This window comes from Mustela nivalis (assembly GCF_964662115.1).
Source record: "Mustela nivalis genome assembly, chromosome: 1".
Classification (NCBI taxonomy): Eukaryota; Metazoa; Chordata; class Mammalia; order Carnivora; family Mustelidae; genus Mustela; species Mustela nivalis.
The window spans coordinates 106,050,349-106,071,530 of NC_139020.1; the positions used below are offsets into that span (position 1 = coordinate 106,050,349).

A 21,182-nucleotide genomic window follows, 5' to 3' on the forward strand; every position below is an offset into this window, starting at 1 on the left:
CAAGCACAGACGTCCTTTACCCTTATCACCTCTGAGACAAAACGGTCACTTTCACTCTGGGTTTTGTTACTTCCACAGCATCTCAATTTATTTACCAGGGGTCAAAATGCCCCTTCCGCTTCTAGAGGTAACAATAATAACAGAACGAGAGGCTCTTGCTTGGCAAGAGCTTCTTTGGGCAATGTGCTGGTCCTTCCCCTGCTCTCTCTCTTGGGATCTTCATGGCACCACTGCTGCCCCCAGACTACAGGGTCTCACAGGGGTAAGGTGCCTGCTCGAATCTACAGAACTTGCCCCTCTACAAGCTGACAGAGCAAGGACGCAAACCCAGGCAGGCAGACGCCAGGTCTTACTCTGGAGATGAAAGAGTCAATGAGGCAATTCGGAACTTTTGCTGATGCTAGACTTATAGCAAAATTAAACTCCAGCTGTTGTCTGAATAATTGAAATCTTCCCACCACTACTCAGTCTTGCAGAGTACTTAGAGCAGTGCCTGGCACATCAATGTTGGATAATAGTATTAGATCTTGCCTTGTTGCCAACTTTGTTGAAAAAAAAAAAAAAAAGTATACCACTAGCTCAGCACAGCTCTTGGCACACTGTAATCCACAAAGTTACCTTTCTTCCCTGCTGCCATTATAAGTGTACCCTGTCCCCTCCCTCTCCACTCATAACTAGCTAGGAATGTTAGCTATTAACTCTGTCAGTTGTTAACCTCTCTCTTGAAGAGCAAACAGTCCTTCCTTTGCTTTCTGACGGATTGTCCCCTTCTCCCATTATGTCTTGTGCCATAGGCAGATTGGGAGAAACAGAAGAGATGTGAGAGCCTGGAGGCTCTTGGACACTAGATGCCATCACTTTTGCAATGTACCTACTTGAAAACCGAGAGACAATGCAGTCTCAGAAAGAGGGTGCTTGGGCCAGAAGACAAAGAGATAAGGGTTTAAATCCTGCCTCAGAGCTCCTTAACCTCTTGGAACTTTAGTTTAGCATCTGTAAAATGGGGGTGGGGTGTTGGAATGACTTCTACTTCTAGTGTTTGATTGGTCTCTGGAAAGCAGTAGCACTCCATAACTGTTTGCATTGTTTTTATAGTTAATAATAATATTAGCTGTGCCACGAGGCATAGTTCAGACTCAAAGCGGTCCCACTACCTGAGACCTTGCTGAAAGAATTTTAATGGCCTCTTTGCCCCAGCCATGGTTTTGAAAGCCTTGCCAGCCCATCCCTGCAGGCCCATTCTCCAGGGTCCTTGGCCTAGACGTTACACTGATTTCTTTCAGAACCCCCACCCTGCTTAGATCTTGGTTAGGTGGAAAGCTGCCATGCTGCACTTGGGAAAGTGGAGCCTAGAGTCTTACACCGTCTGCTTAAATAGAACATCGGCCCCAGGGCTGCTCCCGGGTGGGTTTCTGAGCTAAATCCTCCACCTAGTTCCATGACGTCATCCGGCCCCCTCCCCCTGCTCTGGCTGGAGGTGGGGTGGGGGAGGGGGCTCCAGGGGAGAGTGCAAGGAGAGCGGACGGTCCCGAGCGCACTATTAGCCGTCCCTAACCTAGGACTGGGCTAGCAGGCTCCCTTCCAAGCTGAGGCTGCGCTGAACCCAGGTATTTATAGCCTGTTGTGCGGCCCAAACAGAGAACTCCTGTCCCCGGCGGCGAGCGCGCACACGCCCGAAGTCGTGCTCGCAGTCACACTGGGACGACCGGCCGCCAGGGTCCGAGGCTGCGCTGCTGGCGCGGGGCGGGGCGCTCCGGGTCCAGCTCGGCCCCTGCGCCCTTGGAAGGCGTTCAGGAATCTGCCAGAGCACCGGCCGGGAGCGGCCCGCGCCCGCCTCCTCCCAGGCCACGATGCGCCTGCCCGCAGCTGTCCGCCACGTCCACCACGGCCCCCCTTGCAACACAGTGCCCTTAGTTTTAGTTTTTTTTTTGTGAGCTGGGGACGGTTGGTTCGTCTGGCGGAAGGCTAGTGAGTAAGCAAGCAGAGACTGGGTTAGGGAACCGGAGCGCCTTTCCGTGCAAATGCAAAGCACTGGGAATACATACCTCCTTCCCCTCCCCCACCCCCACCGGCCCTCTCCTCTCCTCTGGCCTTCAGCTCTTGGATCCCTAAAATTCCCGTTACTCTGGGCACAACCAGGACCCGCGAGAGCGTAGGAAATGCGGGAGGCGTTGATGCTTCTCTGCTCCCGCTGCAGGCTTTTCCGCGCCCCAGTGCCTGCCGGCCTCGGTGACCTGAAAAAGGCGGCGGATCTGAACCTCCTCCCCGCTGAGCGAGGCCGCCTCCTTTCCAGCCCCGTCGGTCCTATTTCTGAAGGTCCTCTGAGAAGGAGATCCCATAATTTACTTGATGACCTGTTTCAGTTTTTAGCAACTAGGAAATTCTCCCTTCTTCTAACCTCGATTCACGGGGCCACGGATTACGTTGATTTTCTCTGGTTTAGAACGCAGATTGTTTTGTTTCATCCTCTTGCGGTTGGGACTGTGTCTGTCTGCTCTCTGGAATGACCCCTCCCGGACCAGATCGGAGGTGTAACCCAGGCCACAACCGCTCTGGGGCATTTGTTCCCCCTTCGGCTTGACATTTTCTTTCTTGGGTTCCCTGCACTGCTTTATCTAGATTTGTCTGCCCCATCTTTGATGATTCCTTCTTCTTTCTTTCTTTCCTTTTTTTTTTTTTGGAATTTTTATTATGGGTATTTCTGAGTACATACGAAATTAGAACAATAAATCCCATGTATCCCACATCTCAGCTTAAGCAATCAGCAACTCACAGTTAAATCTGGTTTTAGCTGTATCTCAGTTTGTTTCCCCATGTCCATACTGAATTATTTTATAGGGAGGGTCTGGGTGGTTCAGTTGGTTAAGTGGCTGCCTCCTGGTCAGGTCATGATTATCCCAGGGTCCTGGATCAAGTCCCTGCATGGGGCTCCCTGCTCAGCAGGAAGTCGGCTAGTCCCTCTTCCCCTCCCCCTCTGCTTGTGCACGCCCTCTCTCAAATAAATAAATAAAATCTTTATTTATTTTTTTAAAAGATTTTATTTATTTGACACAGAGAGAGAGAAATCATAAGTAGGCAGAGAGGCAAGCAGAGAAGGGGGGCGCGGAGCAGGGGGAAGCAGGCTCTCCGCTGAGCAGAGAGCCTGATGCAGACCTCGATTCCAGGACGGAAGATCATGACTGGAGCTGAAGGCAGAGGTTTAACCCACTGAGCCACCCAGACGCCCCCAAAATCTTTATTAACAAAAAGTTCCCGATATTCTCTCATTTCATCTACAAATACTTCTGTATGTATCTTTAGATGACAAGTCTTTAAAAAAAGAACTACCCAATATTATCACTCTTAAAAGGTAACAATTCCTTAATATCAATAAATACCCAGTAATTGTTCAAATTTCCTTGATAATCTCACTGTTAAAAATAATTGGTTTGTTTGAAAGGTCTACGGATGTGTTTGATATGTTTCTTAGGTTTCTTTTTTTGAAATTAAAAAAAAAATTATTTATTTATTTGAGAGAGAGACAGTGAGCGAGGGAGCTAGAGAGAGCATAAGCAGGGGGAGCAGCAGAGGGAGACAGAGAAGCAAACTCCCTGCTGGGCAAGGAGTCCCATGCTGGACTTGATCCCAGGACCCTGAGATTATGATGTGAGCCGAAAGCAGACACTTCACTGAGCCACCCAGGTGCCCCTCTTAGGTTTCTTTTGATCTATAAATTCCTTGTTCTTTTTCCCTTATAGTTTAACGTTTATTGAAGGAAACGGGTCAACTGGGCATACAAATCACTTCAGGATTATTAAAATGCAGATTGGGATTCAGGTCAACTGGGCATACAAATCACTTCAGGATTATTAAAATGCAGATTGGGATTCAGGAGATCTAAAGTAGGGCCTGAGACTCTGCATTTAAAATTTCTACGTGCTCCCCAGTGATCCTGAGTGCTGTGTGTGATGGACCACACTAGAAGTAAAGCCGTAGCTTCCCAGATTCTGGATTTTGCTGATTCTGTATCTGAGGTGTCTTTTATTTATGTTTATTTTAATTTTTTTATTATGTTCAGTTAGCCACAGTATGGTATGTAACTGGTTTTGATGAGGTATCTTTTAAACAGATTCCCAGTCCATCTCCTGTATGTTCACTAAGATGGTAATTACAGATCTAGAGGCTTGATCAGATTCAGGGTTGACATTTTTAATCAAATTTGATCACTGAATTCATTTAACTTATAAAAATTTGAATATAGTTGACACTTGAAGGTTGACTTTTTGGCAAGATTACGTTATCAGAGGGGGTGTGTATTTCCTAGTGCATGTCATTAGGTGGTTATAGCTTATCTCATTTTGTTGTCGGTGGTGGTGTTATATTCAGATTGATTAGTGGGTTCCAGTGTGGTCAGTTTGAATCTTCCATTTCTAGAGATTTTAAATAGTGGATGCTGATCATTGTCTAGACCCATTATTATAGTCCCTTACTGGAAGGACACCCTTGAGGACACCTTAGTACTCTTTCTGTGCCTTTCTTTGGAATATCTACAAATGTCATTTTCTCTATGAGTTCTTCCCTGTCCACTCTCCAAGAGGGCTCTCTCTCTTCTCTGTGTCTGTGTTCTCATGGAATCAAGTTTTAAAAGCCATTCAGTCCAATCACTTCATTTTATAGATGGGAAAACGGAAGTTAAATTGGAATGGTCCAATGTCACAGAACTAATCAGAATCAGCCGGCCTGAAATTAGACTTTTGGTCAATTGGATTGGCAACCAAGAGGTCATGAGTGATTTTGTAAAGAAGATTTTTCGCAGCTGGATAAAGGCATAAGCACGGAATCTTAGAACAGTGAAGCCAGATGGAATATTAGATTTGGTAATCTCTAATTATCAGAATGAGAACAATGAAACCTAGAGCTGGTAAGTGGCCCTCCTAGATTACACAGCTAATTCTTGGATGATCTAGGGCTTAGCAGGGACTGACTGCATGGTGAATAGGGGTAGTAGTGAGGGAAGAGTCAGAACAGCCATGTGTTTTGGGGGTACATGAGGCTGGAGAAAGAAGATTAGATCTAAAGGGTAGTATGATCTAAAGGGTAGATTAGATCTAAAACTAGGTAGATTTTCCTAGTACGACTGAGGAAGAGGGTTTCCATGGGAGGTTTGAGGCAGAGAAAATACTCAATGAATACATATTGGATAAATGCACAGAGGGAGGAGGACATTGAGGATACCTAGAATGCAAGTAGATTGGAATGAAAGAGAAGATGCTGAAGACCGTGGTGGACATTGGTCTGGGGTTGATACTAGAGACCTTTCCTACCCTGGTGAGTGAGAACTGGGGTGTCTTTTGAAGAGTGAAGTAAGGAAGTACTGGGTGATGTCTAGGGAAAATAGTATCTCAGTTACACTAGGAAAGAAGAGAGAGGGCTGAGGAAGAGGCAGGCGATATCCAGATGCGCTTGAATAAGGGTTCTGATGGGGTGAATAAGGGGTGGACATGAAGAGAGGCGGGCCTCACTTGATGCTTGGGCTCTATGTCAGGGCCTTAGATAGACGCTCAAGGGCAGAGGAATGGCTGACATAAAGACCTAGGATTCCCCACCGCCCCCCAACCCTTCTGAGAGAACAGGATACTGATAGGCATTAGGAAAAGGGAAAGCATCTGTACCATCCTCTAGAGTCCCAGGGTCCTGTAGGGCCCAGGAGAGCATGGGTGGTAGTGTTCATTCATAGTGGCCACATTTCTGCTTTGGTCGTGGGGAGGGTGCTCTCTCTGTGAACTGGCCTGGCAGGCTGGAATGGAACTTAGATTATGGGGAAGGAAGGCTGGGCACTGGTTCAGGGTATCCTTTGATTTGGGAAGAGGAGAGTAGCTGAGGAAGAGGGTGAGCTGGGCCCTAGCAAAAGTCAGTCATGATACCCCAAATTGGTCTGTATACAGGCCGCAGAGTTGGGCCTACTTGCTATTATTTCTTTTTCACTCCCTAAATTGCCAATCACCCTTTTTATACCTATTAGAATCCTACCCTTCCAGCTCAAAAGCTATCTCCTCAATAGGGCTTTTCCCAACACTCTACGTAGAAACCGATCTTTTCCTTTTCTGAATTTTCATTGCCTTGTTTCTCTCTCCAGTACAGAATGTATATTTTGTTATGTATTATTCGCCCGTTCCGAGGAAACTTTAAGTTCCCAGAAGACAGGGACCACATGTTACATGGCTCTGTGCATTTCAGTGTACCTGGAATGTCTTCCCCACCTCAGATGTCCAATATCACTACTGGGAAGGAAGGAAGGAAGGAGGGAGGAAGGAAAGAGAGAGAGAGAGAAGGAGTAAGGGAGGTAGGGAGGTGAAATCTCCAAATAGAAATCAAGGTGTTCTTTAAAGAAAACTGACAAAAGTTTCTTTCCTTCTAGGTGCAATCCCACAGCTTCCAAGAAGGAATATATTGGCCAAATAAAGTGCCCTAAATGTCCAGGTTAGGGAGAGATAAGGAAAGTGAATCCAAGTCTGCAAGAAGTAGTCCTCTGATCACAACTAAGGGAAATCCATAGCTGAACAGCTTGTAACAAGACTAGGGCACATGGGTCAAGAGACAGAGGACAAAAGCATTTACTCATCTATCAAGAGTGATGAAAATCGACTTACTTTGGGCTAGACCCTGGGGATAGAGCAAAATGGGACACAGTCCTTGTCTTCAAGGCGCTCACAGCAGGTCAGTGCTAGAAGCAATGGTGTGCTACGAGGGAAGTGCTTAGCAGCAGGATCTCAGGGGTGGGGTGGGGTGTGGGGGGGGTGCAGCAGCAGATCTGATTGTGGTGGTCTATAGTATAAATACTCCCAGTACGGCCAATCTCAATCTACCAACATTCACCATCACTCAAAGTGGGGCTGGAAGTGATGCACTAGCAAGCAAGCAGGCTCTAGAGGGTCATGGAGGAGGAAGTGGCTATCTGCATATCTGTAGGGCCTGTTGCCAGAGACAAGTATTGGGAATACAAGAAAAGCAGACAGGACAAACAACGACCTCTGTTTTCCCTAGAGAATAACAAAAGAGATAATCTGATCTGTATCCTGGGGGAAGAGGAGGATAAATTGAGTGGTGTTGACGAGTGATGATAGCATTATTAGAAAGATAGTCCCGTACTATCTACACTTAAAAAAAAAAAGCCTGGCAAGTAGGTAAATCTTAGGAGACATGGCTTTCCCTGTAGCCGGAGGGGCAGTTTTAGGTCATTTTAGGAGCTGATGTCTGTCATGGGCAGTTAGATACTAATGCCAACGAATGTTGTGTGATGATATTAACATAGATCATTTATTGAGTAACTATTGTGAACCAGGCATACTTCGTATTATTTTATGTCTAAGCCTTACCACTCTGCACTGTTGGTATTTGTAGCCTCACTTTTACGGATGAGGAAACATCGCCTCAGTGAACGAAGGAAGATCCTTCTTTTCCCAATTTATGCGGGTTCGTGGTAGGCTTCAAGAACCTGAAGTTTTCCTGCATGAGATGCAAACAGTGAGCTCAAGAAGACAGTCTAACTTACACAGCACGTACCTGACGCCTGATCATTTTGTCCTTTGTTACCTACAAAACCACTTTTTGAGTATTCTTGAAAGAGATTGAGTATTCTCCAAGAGATTGGAGTCATCATTTCAAGGAGGTTGCTGGAAAAAATGGAGTCTATCAAGAGAAGAGTTGTCAGGAGAGTCACAGGTCTGTACATCGAGTCACACGAGGAACTGGGGATAGTTAGCTCAGTGAAGATAGTAGGAGATGCTGTGGAAGAGAGATCTTCAGTGCTATGAAGGGCAGTCACACGAGGAGCAAGAAGGCATGTTCTGTGGGCCTCAGAGAGTGGAAATCAGCCCACTGCATGTAGACAGATGGGGATCTCAGTCACGCATCCCACAGACATGGACTGTGCACCTACTTTGTTTCAGGCATTGTTTTAAGTGCTGACAGGGGAAGGACGTGGTGAGGAACAGGACACACATCCTTGTTCAACATCCAGGAGAACTTTCGAAAAGTCAGAGCTGTCCAGCCATGGAATGGGATTCTGGAAAAGTAGTGAGCTTGCTCTTCTTGGAGAATCCACGAAGAGGCTGGATATGCACTTATCAGAATGTGCCAGAACGAATCTTTTTGTTGAATGGCAAATGGGACTGATTCCCCTTCCAGTTCAGAGATTCAGTGTCTGGTTCAGCTTTTCTTTGCTGGGCTGGACTGCAATACTGAAAATGTGTCATCCGGACCCCCCACCCCCAACCCCACCGGCTTTGCCCACCCAGCTGCAGGCTCTGCATTCTCTGACAGGGAGGTGCGATGGGCCAGAAAGACTGGAAAGTGGCCACCATCTGTGACAGGGATGACGGAGTTTTGGCGGGTTTGTGTGGGCTCAAGGAATGCAGCATTGAAGCCATGTACACAACCTGCTTAGGAACATCCCATGGGCAGAAAATGTTTTCTTCCTCTTCAGCCTTCCTCTGTTGCCATGCCAGGCGGGCACAATGGTGCCTTTGAGAGGGGCAGCTGGAAGGGGGTATTGGCAGGGAGGCTGGAAGTAGAACATTGCAGCTGGGGGGGGGGGTGCACAAATTCATTTCCAGGAGCAAGCCTGCACTGAGTGCCAGTTTCCAAAACAAAACTGCTGTTTCTCAGAGCTCATGGTGGTGGGTTGCCTCAGAGTTGGAGAGAAGGCAAAGCCATTTCCTATACACTGCTCCACCCTCCCCAAGTTCAAAAAAACCCAACCCAAACACAAAACTGGTGTATTGAGGTATTCTAGCTCTGGATGCAGATGAACAGGTTTTGCTGTCTGTCTGGGTCACTCAGGCCAGTGTGGAGTGGATAGTGCTTTACTGAAAGGTCCAGCTTTTTGGCAGACGGAGCAGGGCTAATGGCCATGGGGACAAGCAGGGCCCAGGGGTAGGTAAGCTTTTGAGCTATAAGAGAGGGCTCAGGATGGAGACCCCTTCTTCTGCCTTTCAGAGTCACTTTCTTTGACCCCACAGCCGCCTGGGACCCTTGCTGTCACATGGGCTCGGCCCACTCGCTGTCTTAACTCTCTCTGGTGGGAAAGAAGTGGGAGAACTCTGGCATTTCCTGCCCTGGGTTGACAGTTGTCCCAGACCCTCTGCTACTTTCAGAGGTCCTAGCAACAGCTCAGGGATGGGTGTGGGAGGACTTCCCACTTAAGGCAGTTAGAAGGCACGAGTGCCCGCTGTAAGCTCAGCCACCTCCCCCTTTGTGTTTGAAATGGAGCAAGGTGCATCCCTTTTATTTTCATGGCTTCCAGCAAAAAGCTCTCTCTTGAGGCTGGTCAAGTGGTAACTTGTATTAATGTTTACACTAATTATGGGATTTTTCACACATTGGTTCAATTTTATAATGAATCACTATAGAGCCATTACTTCATTTCAGGCACTGTGCTAGACGCTGGGGATCCAGAATAAATAAGATAGAGACCCTGCTTCAGGCAGCTGATGTCCTAATAGTTAAGCCAAACCCTTACATGGGATCCCCACTATCAACTCGGGGACATGTGCTTTAGGTGGAAAGCAGAGTGTAATGCAGAGACCATCTCCTCCAGGAAGAGAAGGGACTGTGGGGGCATCTGGGCCAGAACCTCATCCAATCTTAGAGTTCTCACTGATTTTTAGGAGACTTAGTTTCCTTGTATCAGTAACAGGAATAACATACACCATGCAGAGTTGTTATAAGGATTCAATAAGACACAAATGAAGATGCCCAGACAGAGCTTATCTCAAGGTAAATGACCACTGCTATTATTAATCAGTTGATCCTAATGGACTTGAGATATAACACTTACGTGTGCACAGAAATATTTATGTAATCCTTTGTTAGATTAGATACCCTTCTTGAGTCAATTCTACTTTCTTAATTCCTCTTCTGTAGAAGACTAGGATCAGCAAGTTTATGACCTCCCTAAGATAGATAAATGAAGGCCTATCCACTAGAGGCACAAGTCATATCTGTGTATAATATCCCCTGTCTGTTATATAACCCAGTTGTAGGAGCAGTGAAGGTTTGGAATGCTTCTATTCCCTGAGGTTCTTGAATCTCTTGAGCGTGGAGATGAAGATGATGAATCCTATTCAATATTCTAAAAAGTCTAAGAGAAATGATACATTTCCCACTGACAGAAGCTCACAGTTTGTCATTACTTGGAAGATGCATCTCTTTGGTGGACATTGTTTAGGGAAGTTATTCTTTGACTAAGGGACCTTGAAGGTAGAAAAGTTAAACTCACCAGGGCAGAGGTTAGTCTAGCGATCTTCCAGGAACCCCTTGTGGGTGTGCCTCCACGTCTGACAAGCTGTCACATGACCCCAATCCAGGTCATGTGAGACTGCCTACGGCCCCATCTAGCCTCTGTGGCATGTATCCCCCCACTGTTTTGTGAAAATGTGTGCATGAGAATTCATCCTTAAAAGTTATTCCAAGGTCCTTGGAGGACACCAAAGTTTGTATAACCAGGAGTCTGCAGACACAGAAAATCAAAGCAATTCAAGAAGAACAAAGGAAATGGAAAAGAACAAGAAAATAAGAGCATATAGATGAATGGAGGCTTGAAGTGAAATACAGGGTTCACATTTGTGGGAAATTAAAAAAAAAGGGGGTCGTTTAAGAGAGCAAAGAAGTGACGTGGCTGAAACTATAAGAAGACAGTGGCATTTTGTAAGAGAAAACTGATAGAAACCATTTCTTCTTACTTGGCTGAAAGATTTTAAGGATAAGGGGAGGAAACTTGAGGACAGTACATGGCTCAAAGAGGTAGAGAGGGAGCACGGAGCTGTGTTGAAAAATGGGTAAAGATTTAAGAAATCGAAGGATCACAGAAGTCTTCCTAGAGATCCAATTTTCAAGAAACAAGGGCTAATATTCTTAAAGTTTGAAATAAGGCCTGCATTAGAACAGTGCTGACCTGACTGCTTAGAGCGTGAGTTCCCTTTCCCCCTCTGCCTCTTTACAGTTTAAAGTGTTCTACTGAGAATTTAGGTTACTTTTATAATCAGGGAACGAGTGGCCTGCATAGGTGGAGGGAGGAAGCAACTGAGGCGGGGACACCAGCAGCAGTAAGGCGCTGGGCGCTGGGCAGGAAGGACCCTGAGCTGGCTGGCCAGTGCTGCCTTGGATGGTCTCAGTGGGACGATGGTACTGGAGTGGTGAAGCCATTGCTCCTGACTGAGGAAGGGAACAGACCAGAAGGAGGATGCCTCTCTAAGGCCTGTTCCAGCCTCCTTTTGACTCCAGGGTTTCATGCATAATTAGGTTGCCACCTTTTTATTTTCCAGGAACTGCAAATCCCTTTGAATGTTCTTCTCACCTCTTCCTTCCCCAGGAGCATGTTTTCATTTCATCTCCCTTGGATTTGCGGCTGGGTTGATGGCCTGAGTGTTTGGCCCGTTCCCATCTTCATTACTCCAGGCTCTGAAGGGCTCTACCTGCCCACGCTGAGAAGGTCTCAATGCCAGAAGAGGCCTGGATTGAAGATTTCTTCCCCTCTCATTTAAGGGTGTGCACTACTGCAGGTGGAGACTGAGGCAGAATAAGAGAATGCCTCCCCCTGGAGCTGGAGCTGTGAGCTGGCTGGGTGAACTTGGCCCAGCCACTTAAAGTCGTAAAGCCCTTGATTTCTCTCTTTTGAAAAATAATGGCACTTGATTGGCTTGAAGTAGCTAAAGGTATCTGCCCAATCTTGAAACAATCTGATGCATTCATTATTAACTTCTTTATGCACACCTGGCTGTGCTAAATGTTAGTTTTAGCATTTAGGATTCTCGTGGACAAGGCCCATATCATAAGGAGAATCAGCTCTCCCTAGCACCGCGCCCAGCACACTCCCTTTGGTAAAAGTAAATTTCTAAAAATTTAGATGAAATTCACATAACACAGAAGTAACCATTTTAAAGTGTGTAATTCAGTGGCATTTAGTACTTCCGCTCACACTGTCTTTTTAAAGTGTTAGAATAACACAGTCAGCTGGGTTGGTTCCATTTTGTTGTAATAACAAAATGCTGCACTGCACCTCCGTGCTTACCCTCTCGTGAGCTTGTAAGCAGGAAATTCTCTAGGCTTGCGTTGCAAAGAACCTACTGGATCATATGGTCTACAAATGCATTTTCAGTTCAGCATATACCGCTAAACCGCCTTGTAAAGCAGTGGCCACTTGAATTTCCAGAGGGTCCCACTTCTGCGCATGCTCACCACCGCAGGGCGTGGGGAACGAACTAGCTCCGTCCACATCAGCAAAGACAGATCTCCAGAACATCGTGGTGAGTGAAAAAGGCAAGTTGCGGGGCACAAAAGGATTGTGGGGGAACTCAGTTCTCTCTGTAGTATTTTCTCCCTTTGATTAAAAAAATACTTGAAGGGAATAAAGTAAAATATTGACAAATACCATTTCTAAGTGAGGGGGAAATGGGAGTATTTGATATATTGTTCTTGAGATTTTGTTGCATTTTTTAAAATCCTCAATTAAATGGGGGGGGGGGGGTGGAGGAGGACAGTGATGTGCAGCTTCCCAAAATACACAGGATAACAGATTTTTTTGAGCAGCTTCCAAATTTGGATTCACTTCTCCCCATGCAGAAATTCGTATTAGTGGAGCCAGCTAGCCTTCCCTTGTGAACATTGTTTTAAAGTAGATAAAATATCAAGGAATTTTGGAAGTTCTTATTTTTAGCCAGTAAAATGAAAAATTTCCACAGCATATAAAATAAAGTGCTCTAGTCGAAGCCTGCCTGGTTGGCTCCGCCTAACTATGATCACGTCTAAGAACCTTTCCAAAGCTATTCTGGGCCTGGGGTGGGGGAGGTGACTCACTGTGTCCCTCCCTCACCCCAGCCCCTATCTGTTTATTCAGGTGAAATCAGATTAAAATGAACCTTAACAGTAGCTTCAGAAGGGAAGAGAAGTCAGAGACAAGAGATCGTGTGAGAAGCCTTAGACCACGGATGATGAGAGTCGCGGGGGTGACATACTGGCTTCTTAATTAGCATCAACCATAATTTAGGAGCATCCATTTTCCAGAACAACACTAGCTTTTATAGGCCTTCCTCTGTGTTACAGGGAAGGAAGCATTCAGAGTGAGCATGGGCAGTGTTTCTCATGCTCTCTTTTTGATAAATGTAAAAATCTCATGCTTACTTTTAATGCTCTCTGAAATGTTAAATACAAGCATGTGAATAAAAGGAGATCACATGTGCCCCATGTCTAGTTGAGAATCTGGGTTCTAAACTGTGTGCCAGCATCCAGGGGTATCCAGGATTTGCCTGGCCTGACCATTCGTAGGCTGTAGACTTCAAGGGAGCTCCTTGCCCTCTCTCTCTGCTTCTAGCCCCTACTCTGGAAGGGTGATTGTGACGGCCGCCATGTGGGGCTGCTTGCAGATTCTGACCCTTAGCTCCATTGCTGGTTTAAAACAAACAAACAGATGTGAAAACTTTAACCCAGATAATAGCCTTGGGAAGTAGGTTAACCTCTGTCATCCCATTTTATAGACGAGAATACGGAGGCCCGGATATTTCAGCAAGTGACTTGCCTAACTGCAAAACAGGGCTCATCTCCTGGTCTTGTGTGTCTGGGCCAGGTACCTTTAATGGTGCCCACCCTGGCAACATCTCTGTGGGTAAGCAGGAGATCTAGACTTGTCTTCTCCCTTGCCTGAGTCTCTGAGCAGCTCAAAACAGCATCTGGAATGATTTGGCTCACGTGGCTCCCCAGGACCCCTGGATCTAATCTCCTTAGGACTAGTTAAGTGAGGATACTATATTAACCAGCTGTAATGTGTTCTGTTCACTGGGCCATAAGCTTCCAGAGAAGCAACCAAGTCTCCCAGTCCTTCTCAATAAGCCACGAGCCTCAGAAAAATAGACTCTGTTTTCTGTGAGAGACTTTTAATGAAGACCTTCCCTGAGTAATCTCAGGTTAGCTTTAAGTCTTACCACCCAGATTCTGACCAGCATGACACATGTGCACAGCAACTCTATAGACTTGATAATGTGTTGCCTTCAGTCCCTAACCTGTGTGCTCCTTTTCAAGTTGCTGAACCTCTCGGCCTTAGCTTCCTCAACCATAAAGTGAGGATGTAAATATTTGCCCTGGATGTTCTGAATGAAAGGAGTGCTGCATGGGAAAGCCTTTTGTAAACTTGAAGGTACAGCCACGACCCTCCTGTGGTCCAGCACAAACCCATTCCTTTCTCAAGGGAGCTGTTTAGGATTGTGTCTTCTGTTCCTCTAAAGCATCTCTCAGCAGACCCACCTAGCCGCCTTGGCTGAGAGGGAACCAAATGGGCTCACCTTCAATGGAGGAGGAGGAAACCGTGCAGCCATGCTGAAGAATTCACGGAGTGAATTTTTTGCACTTTCAAGGTCAATCTTTGTTTAGTGAGTTCTAAGCTAAAGTCATTCCAGGAGATCTAGAATCTTCTCTCTTACTGGTTTCCAGCAACAGAATCTTGGTCAAGTTACTTCATGCATCTGAGCCTTGGTGTCTTTATTTAAAAAATGTGAAGATACTTGCTTCACCGGGTGCTTGTGTCAAATGAGGACACATAATGGTAGGCAGTCAAAGCATCTGACTTTTTCTTCTTCCCTTTGTAATTTTCTCTTCCTTCTGTTTACCCTTCTAAATTTCTGTGCCTCAGCTTGCTTTTCTGTGAAATAGGAGTAATAACGCCTGGCCATTGAAGCTCACAGGACTGCTGGGTGACTACTCAACGAGCTGAGTTGGGTTTTGAAAACAGTGACGTGCATAGAGATACCTGTGGGGCGGGGGATATTCTTGGGGTCACTGACCTTGAACTGGGGAGGGTACTGGTTCTCACAGGCCTGGGCTGCTCTGTGTAGCAACTGCTTTAGCAGGCCACCTCAGCAGTCTCTCCCACTACTTTCCCTGAGGCTCCTGATGCTCTCCCATCTTCCCGTGGTGCTTTGCCGCTTCCCAGCCCCTGTCACCCACACGCTTCGCCCCCATCTGCCTCTCTGTCCTCTGGATCTCAAGGCCCCGGACCATATCCACACTGCTCTCTGGATGCCAAAGCCATGTCCGCCCCAGTCCTGCAGGCTGTTAGAAAACGGCCTGCACATGACCACCCTATCCCTGCATGAATAAATACTAAAAAGACTCATTTGGGGTAGATAAGGAACACAGGAAATGCTCCCCCAAGCCACCAACGACCCATAGTTTGAACAAACCCACGCCCTCCAGAGGTCCCCAGTGTCCTTGGCCCTGAGGCCACCAGCCCCCTCTGTGGTTGAGGAAGAGGCCTTGTGTCTTGGGCCCAGAAGGAAGCATGGGCAGGGTGGGAGGAGCTGGGAGGGCGAGCCGCACAGGCAGGGGAGCCGAGCTGCTCTATTCTGGGCACAGTTTCAAGGCCAGCTGCAGGGAGAACAAGCAGGCGCTGTGCGTCTGCAGCTGGCAGTGGTTCGGCGAGGGCTGTCCCTCACTTGGGGTGTATTTAAAGAGACCCCACCAGACGATCATGCCAACAGGAAAAATGCACACACACGGGCTCTGTCGGCCTGGCTCAGTCTCCAGGCCCGGCCCCCGGCCTCGTCCTTCACTGCATCGCCCAGGCAGGGGGTTGAGAGAAGCGGCCTAGCTCCCTGGCCTCTCCCAGGTGCAGCTGGTCCCACCTGGGGACACACAGCCCTGGCACCTGGGCCTTTCTGTCCTCCGACTGAGCTGGGCACAAGTTCCAGGGATTAGCCCTGACCAGCTCCTCCCACCCTGGGGTTGGTAACCCGGCAACCAGCAACCGGAGGGGAGAGGCAAGCAGATGAGTCAAATGGAAGCAGAGAATCTCTGGCTTTGTGTTTTGTTTGTGAAAACTCCCTGGGAGCACAGGCTGCCTTGGGCTGGGAATGGTGGGGCTTTCCCACACCGCTTGAAGCCAAATGCTCCTCCTCCAAGGGGTGCCCAGGCCCCACCTGACTGCTAATGCAGGCTTAAGGACAACGCTGGTGGGCCCTGGCGGAGCCCATCCTGGCCAAACTGGTTGGCCGCCTCTTTCACTTGTCTTTCTCAAGTGAATAGAGGCCACAGGCGAGAATCCCACGGGAAGGTGGCACGGTAGCTGAGGGAACTCAAGACCCCAGGCCCTACCTAGCAGAGACAGGCTCTCCGGTGGCCAGAGACCAAGAAGGCCTTCTCCTAGAGGTGAAGAGACTTCTGAGGGAAGCCCAGTAGGAGTGGGCTGAGCGGGAGGGAAGCCTCAGGCAAGCCCATGTGAGGCAGGCTGCTGCAAGTGCCTAGAGAGTTAGGAAAACAAGAATGTGCCAACAGAGGCAGCTACGGAATTTAAGGGGCCCACTTCGCGATGAAAAGTCAGGGCCCTCTGCTAAAAAGTTACTAAGAATTTCAAGATGGTGACATGAAGAACATTAACCTGAGGCCCCCCTGGGCCACTGCACGCCCATGAAGCAGACTCTGGATACCTCTGAGTCGGCTCCTTGAAGCAGCTGTGACAGTGGAGGCCGAGTGGGCTGGGAGATATGTACCCTGTGCCTGTGGGCTCCCAGACCTTTACCGGCCCTGGGGCACTGCCTCTCCTCCTTCCAGCAGCCTGTCTCCCTGTGCTGCCGTTAACTGTGTCTTTGCCTCTCTGAAGTGGGGCGGCGAGGGGAGGGGCAATCCCAAGGCCATGGTGGGGACAGGGCTGAGGACAGGAATGGATCTCTAGCCCCAGGGCTTCCCTGGACAGGCCAAGAAAGGGCTAGGAACAGGATGGAGACACAACAAATGGACTCCACTTGGGAGCTCTTCTTAAGAACCTTGAGACATTTTCTGAGGGGGTCTGACAGTCCAGGACCAGAATCAAGTTCTGGGAAGCCTTACCTCCAACTCTATGTGGTCGTGGAGCTTCTTACAGGTGGCGGCAAAGGTCTCTGAGGTGCCAAATTCAAAGTACCACAGCTTGTTCTTCATCCTGCCCGATGAAGAAGAGAGCTGGCTCAGTAATCTGTCTTTGGAACAGCCATGGCAAATAGCTATGTTCTTAGGGCTGGGAGGCCCAAGCCCTCAGTATTCCCCACTCCTATGTTCTCAGCACTTGTTCATCAGACAATTGGGGAAGACATTTTTCACCAATTCTTCCAGCTATGAACTTCAAGGAAAAACCCGTTCATTTCTTAGACGTCATGGCTACTTGGCTGAATTGCCAATGGCTCTGAACTTCCTGGTCAGAGCAGCAGAAAGGTGTGTTTGCCTCTGCATCTGGACCAAGGGAAGAGTTCTATGAAAACCAGCCAGAGGGCGGGAAGTGCCATCCTTTCTATGGAATCCTTTCTAATGCAGAGGGACTTCCGGTAGAGCCCTCTCTAGTGTATTGTTGGGGTACGAAGGGAAGCTCAGACAGACTTTTCAGACTTGGGGTATTTACAGTCTTGGGGCAGAGAAGAGAGAGTCGCACATGGAAACAACCAAAACATGTGCTGCTTTGTCTACGCGCTCTGCCTGAGGGAAGCAGAGTGGAGAGAATTAGACAGAGATTTGCAGACAAGGTGGAAAGAGAAGAAAAAAACCAAGTTGCTTGGTAGCAAGAGCTCCCGCCATCCCCTACTCCTCAACTGCATCTGCTTAGGTCATGGCAATATTTCATTTAGGGGGAGAACTTGTCATTTGCTTTGAAGAGTTCACCAGTTTGAGCTTTAAAATTTTTCAACATTTTCTTTAGTGGGGGGAAAAGAAAGGGATTCCCGCATGGCTGCGGACTTGGCAAAGTCAGACACTGTGTCCTGACATTTGGTCATTTTGATCAGATGGTCTCACCAAGAAGTGTGTCTGCTGGTCTTCCATTCTTTCCATCCCACCTTTCATCTCATTATGAGGGGCTGGCTAAGAGAAGGGACACCTGTCGGGCTAAGAAGCTGGCAGATTTTGCTAAGGAAGGAATAAACAAAATCACATCTTTCTTGACACAGTCTTCAGGAGAGGAAGCCATCTTGTGCACTCCTGACCCTTCAACCTCAGATTTGTGGCGTAAGAGGAATGGAATATTCTTTGGAGGGAAGAAGGGTCTTATTTTTTCCTAGTATTTCTTGGGCCACAGGAGACAGTCTTCAGAATAAAAGACATCAGTTATCTCTGCATTTCTCAAAGAGAACATAAAGATGGCGAGACTGTGTTCATTGCATATGATTTCTAAGACCTAGTTGACTGGGAAGTAGCTTTTCTGATTCTATGTATGTATGTATGAAAAGAAATAATAAATTTTGAGGGAAATAAGGATAGGCAGGATGTAGGCAGTTGTGCCTAATGAAGAAAGTTAGCCGAAATGGGTATACTTGTAACCAGACCAGGGCTTCTCAACTAGTGTGCTGCAATCAGGCCTGCCTAGACTATGGATCCCCTTGGTCTTCGGGTGGCCAGGCTGGCGTCTGGGGCCGACTGAGCCCTGCCGTCACAGTGGGCATTCTCATCGGTGTGTCAAACAAGTGCTTTTGTTTTCTACGCCTGCCATGAAGTGAAAAGTCTTGGGAAACACTGTTCTAGATCACTGGCTCTCTGTAGGCACAGCAGTGTGAATAGAGATCACCTGGGGACTTCATTAAGATGTAGGTTCTCATTTAGTCATTCAGGGCTGGGGCCAGAGAATTCTGTGTTTCCTAACAAGCTGCTGATGTCGGTCTAGGGATTACACCTGGTGCTGTGAGGATGAAGAGACAGATGGATAGTTCTGAAACATCAGTATTCCTAAGAATTGCCTGAGAATGTGATTAATATGCCACTTCCTGGGCATAGTTATCCTGTGATAACTATGGGCTGGGGCCCAGGAAGAGGCAAGAGCGCCCCAGGGATCATTATGCAGGTGGTTAGTGGTCACGAATTGAAGAAGCATTCCTCTAGCTACCAATGAAGTGATGGCCAAGGAGGAGAATGGACTGATTAAACTTGACAGGATTCCTCAAGGAGGATAAAATGAGGGTCAACGCCTCTCCATAGACCGTGATGGCAACAGACCCAAGGACAGGAATAACACAGACTGTCATAAATGTCAAGGTTGAGCATTCCTCTCTGGCAGCAAGAGCATCTCTGTAGCCAAGAGACCTGCGTTGTGATTCCATTTTCAAATATCACTTCTGGTCTGAATCATGACTTTTGAAAGTTATTGCCAGGAGATTTAGAGTTTTAATAAAAATTTCCGGAAGCCACCAGCTATTTTTGCCCCAGAAATGGCTCTTCTGATAATCTAATAAGGTTAAGAGGTCATGGTCAGGTCAGTGTAGCAGAAAGACTGCAGATCAGATTCCTTGTCTATGGCTGGTAAGATGCCTGCTGCAGCTCTGTAATCTCTGAGAAGCTTTAAGCCTTAGTTTTCTCACCTGTAAAATGGAGTTGATAAATATTTGCTTCAAAGGGGAAGTGAGAAGATTAAATGAGGTGATTGCCAAACACCTCCCATAATGCTGGCTGCACAGTGAGCTCACCAAGAACATTAGCTATGTACGTATTAGCTATTATTTCAATGTTTGGGTTGACATATTTGGATAACATAGTAGGGCAAAAATGACAGATCAGGCTGGGTGGCTATGGACATACGTGCGTATTTTTCTAGGACAGGAAAAAATGTGATCTTATTTGTTGGATCATGTGTCTTGACTTGTGGTCAGAAACATATGTTCTCCACATGTTTATTCTAATAGTTTTTTCCAGATCATGGACCACACCCTAATCCTTGGGTTAATTATCTTGACTGGTCACACAATTGTCCAAAGACATGATGTTGATTAGGAATATGCTTCTGTGAAAGTGCATTTTTGGTGCGAGACAGCATTTATCAGTTCTAGAAACTCATTGTGTTGGAACTAGATGGGGGTCTACTAGGTATACCGAAGACTAAAACATGGCACTACATGAGCCAGGCACCTGGGAAGGACAGACAAGGAAAAAGATCACAGAGTTATGAACAAAGCTTTAAGCCTTGGGAGTGCATAGGAGAAGGGACATCCAGTTCTTAGGGAGGCCAGAGGCAATCAGGGAAAGCAACGTGGAGGGGAGTGATGCCAAGGTTGAGTTCTGAAGATTGTGGAAGGGAACAAAGAAAGGGGAGCATTCCAGGCAGAGAAAGAAGCCTAGGCAATGGCACAGGGCAAGAAAGAGCATAAACTTGCTGCAGGTGACCTAAACTCAAGGTGAGTGGGCTGCTGATTGGCCAGGTAAGGCTGGAAAGACAGGCAGGAGCACATCTGTAAAGGATGGGGATGTTACGCTTAGGTGTTTGGGCTTTAAGTCTACAGTGTGTCGTGGACCATCCTTATGTGAGGCTGCTGGGGGGGATGGGTGAGGGGGCCAGTAATTATCTCATCAGATTTGCGCTTTTTAAAAATCACTCTGTTCCAGATATTTCTGCAAAGAAGACATCCAGATGGCCAACAGACACATGAAAAAGTGCTCCACACCACTCGGCATCAGGGAAATACAAATCAAAACCACAATGAGATACCACCTCACACCAGTCAGAATGGCTAAAATTAATAAGTCACGAAATGACAGATGCTGGCGAGAATGCGGAGAAAGGGGAACCCTCCTACACTGTTGGTGGGAATGCAAGCTGGTACAACCACTCTGGAAAACAGCATGGAGGTTCCTCAAAAAGTTGAAAATAGAGCTACCCTATAGCCCAGCAATTGCACTAGTGGGTATTTACCCCAAATATACAAACGTAGTGATCCGAAGGGGTACGTGCACCCAAATGTTTATAGCAGCAATGTGAACTATGGAAAGAACCTAGATGTCCATCAACAGATGAATGGATAAAGAAGATGTGGTATATATATATATATATAGGAATACTATGCAGCCATCAAAAGAAATGAAATCTTGCCATTTGTGATGACGTGGATGGAACTAGAGGGTATTATGCTTAGCAAAATAAGTAAATCGGAGAAAGACAACTATCATATGATCTCCCTGATATGAGGAAGTGGAGATGCAACATGGAGGGTTTGTGGGGTAGGAAAAGAATAAATGAAACAAGATGGGATCCGGCGGAAGACAAACCATAAGAGACTCTTAATGTCACAAAACATACTGAGGGGGCCGGGGGAGGGGGCTAGGGAGAGGGTGGTTGGGTTATGGACGTTGGGGAGGGTATGTGCTATGGTGAGTGCTGTGAAGTGTGTAAACCTGGAGATTCACAGACCTGTGCACCTGGGGCTAATAATACA

At 47.1% G+C, this 21,182-nt stretch overlaps 1 protein-coding gene across 5 annotated transcripts in view; it reads right to left on the reverse strand.

Annotated features, from left to right (window-relative positions):
• The window catches only part of DGKG (diacylglycerol kinase gamma), a 212,282-nt gene that overhangs the window by 51,359 nt on the left and 139,741 nt on the right, over nt 1-21,182 (reverse strand). For all 5 annotated transcript variants that reach the window (XM_082693811.1, XM_082693807.1, XM_082693809.1 and 2 more), the window contains one exon: nt 16,852-16,942. In XM_082693811.1, the coding sequence (XP_082549937.1) occupies nt 16,852-16,942 (91 nt within the window). The remainder of the gene's footprint in view (nt 1-16,851; nt 16,943-21,182) is intronic.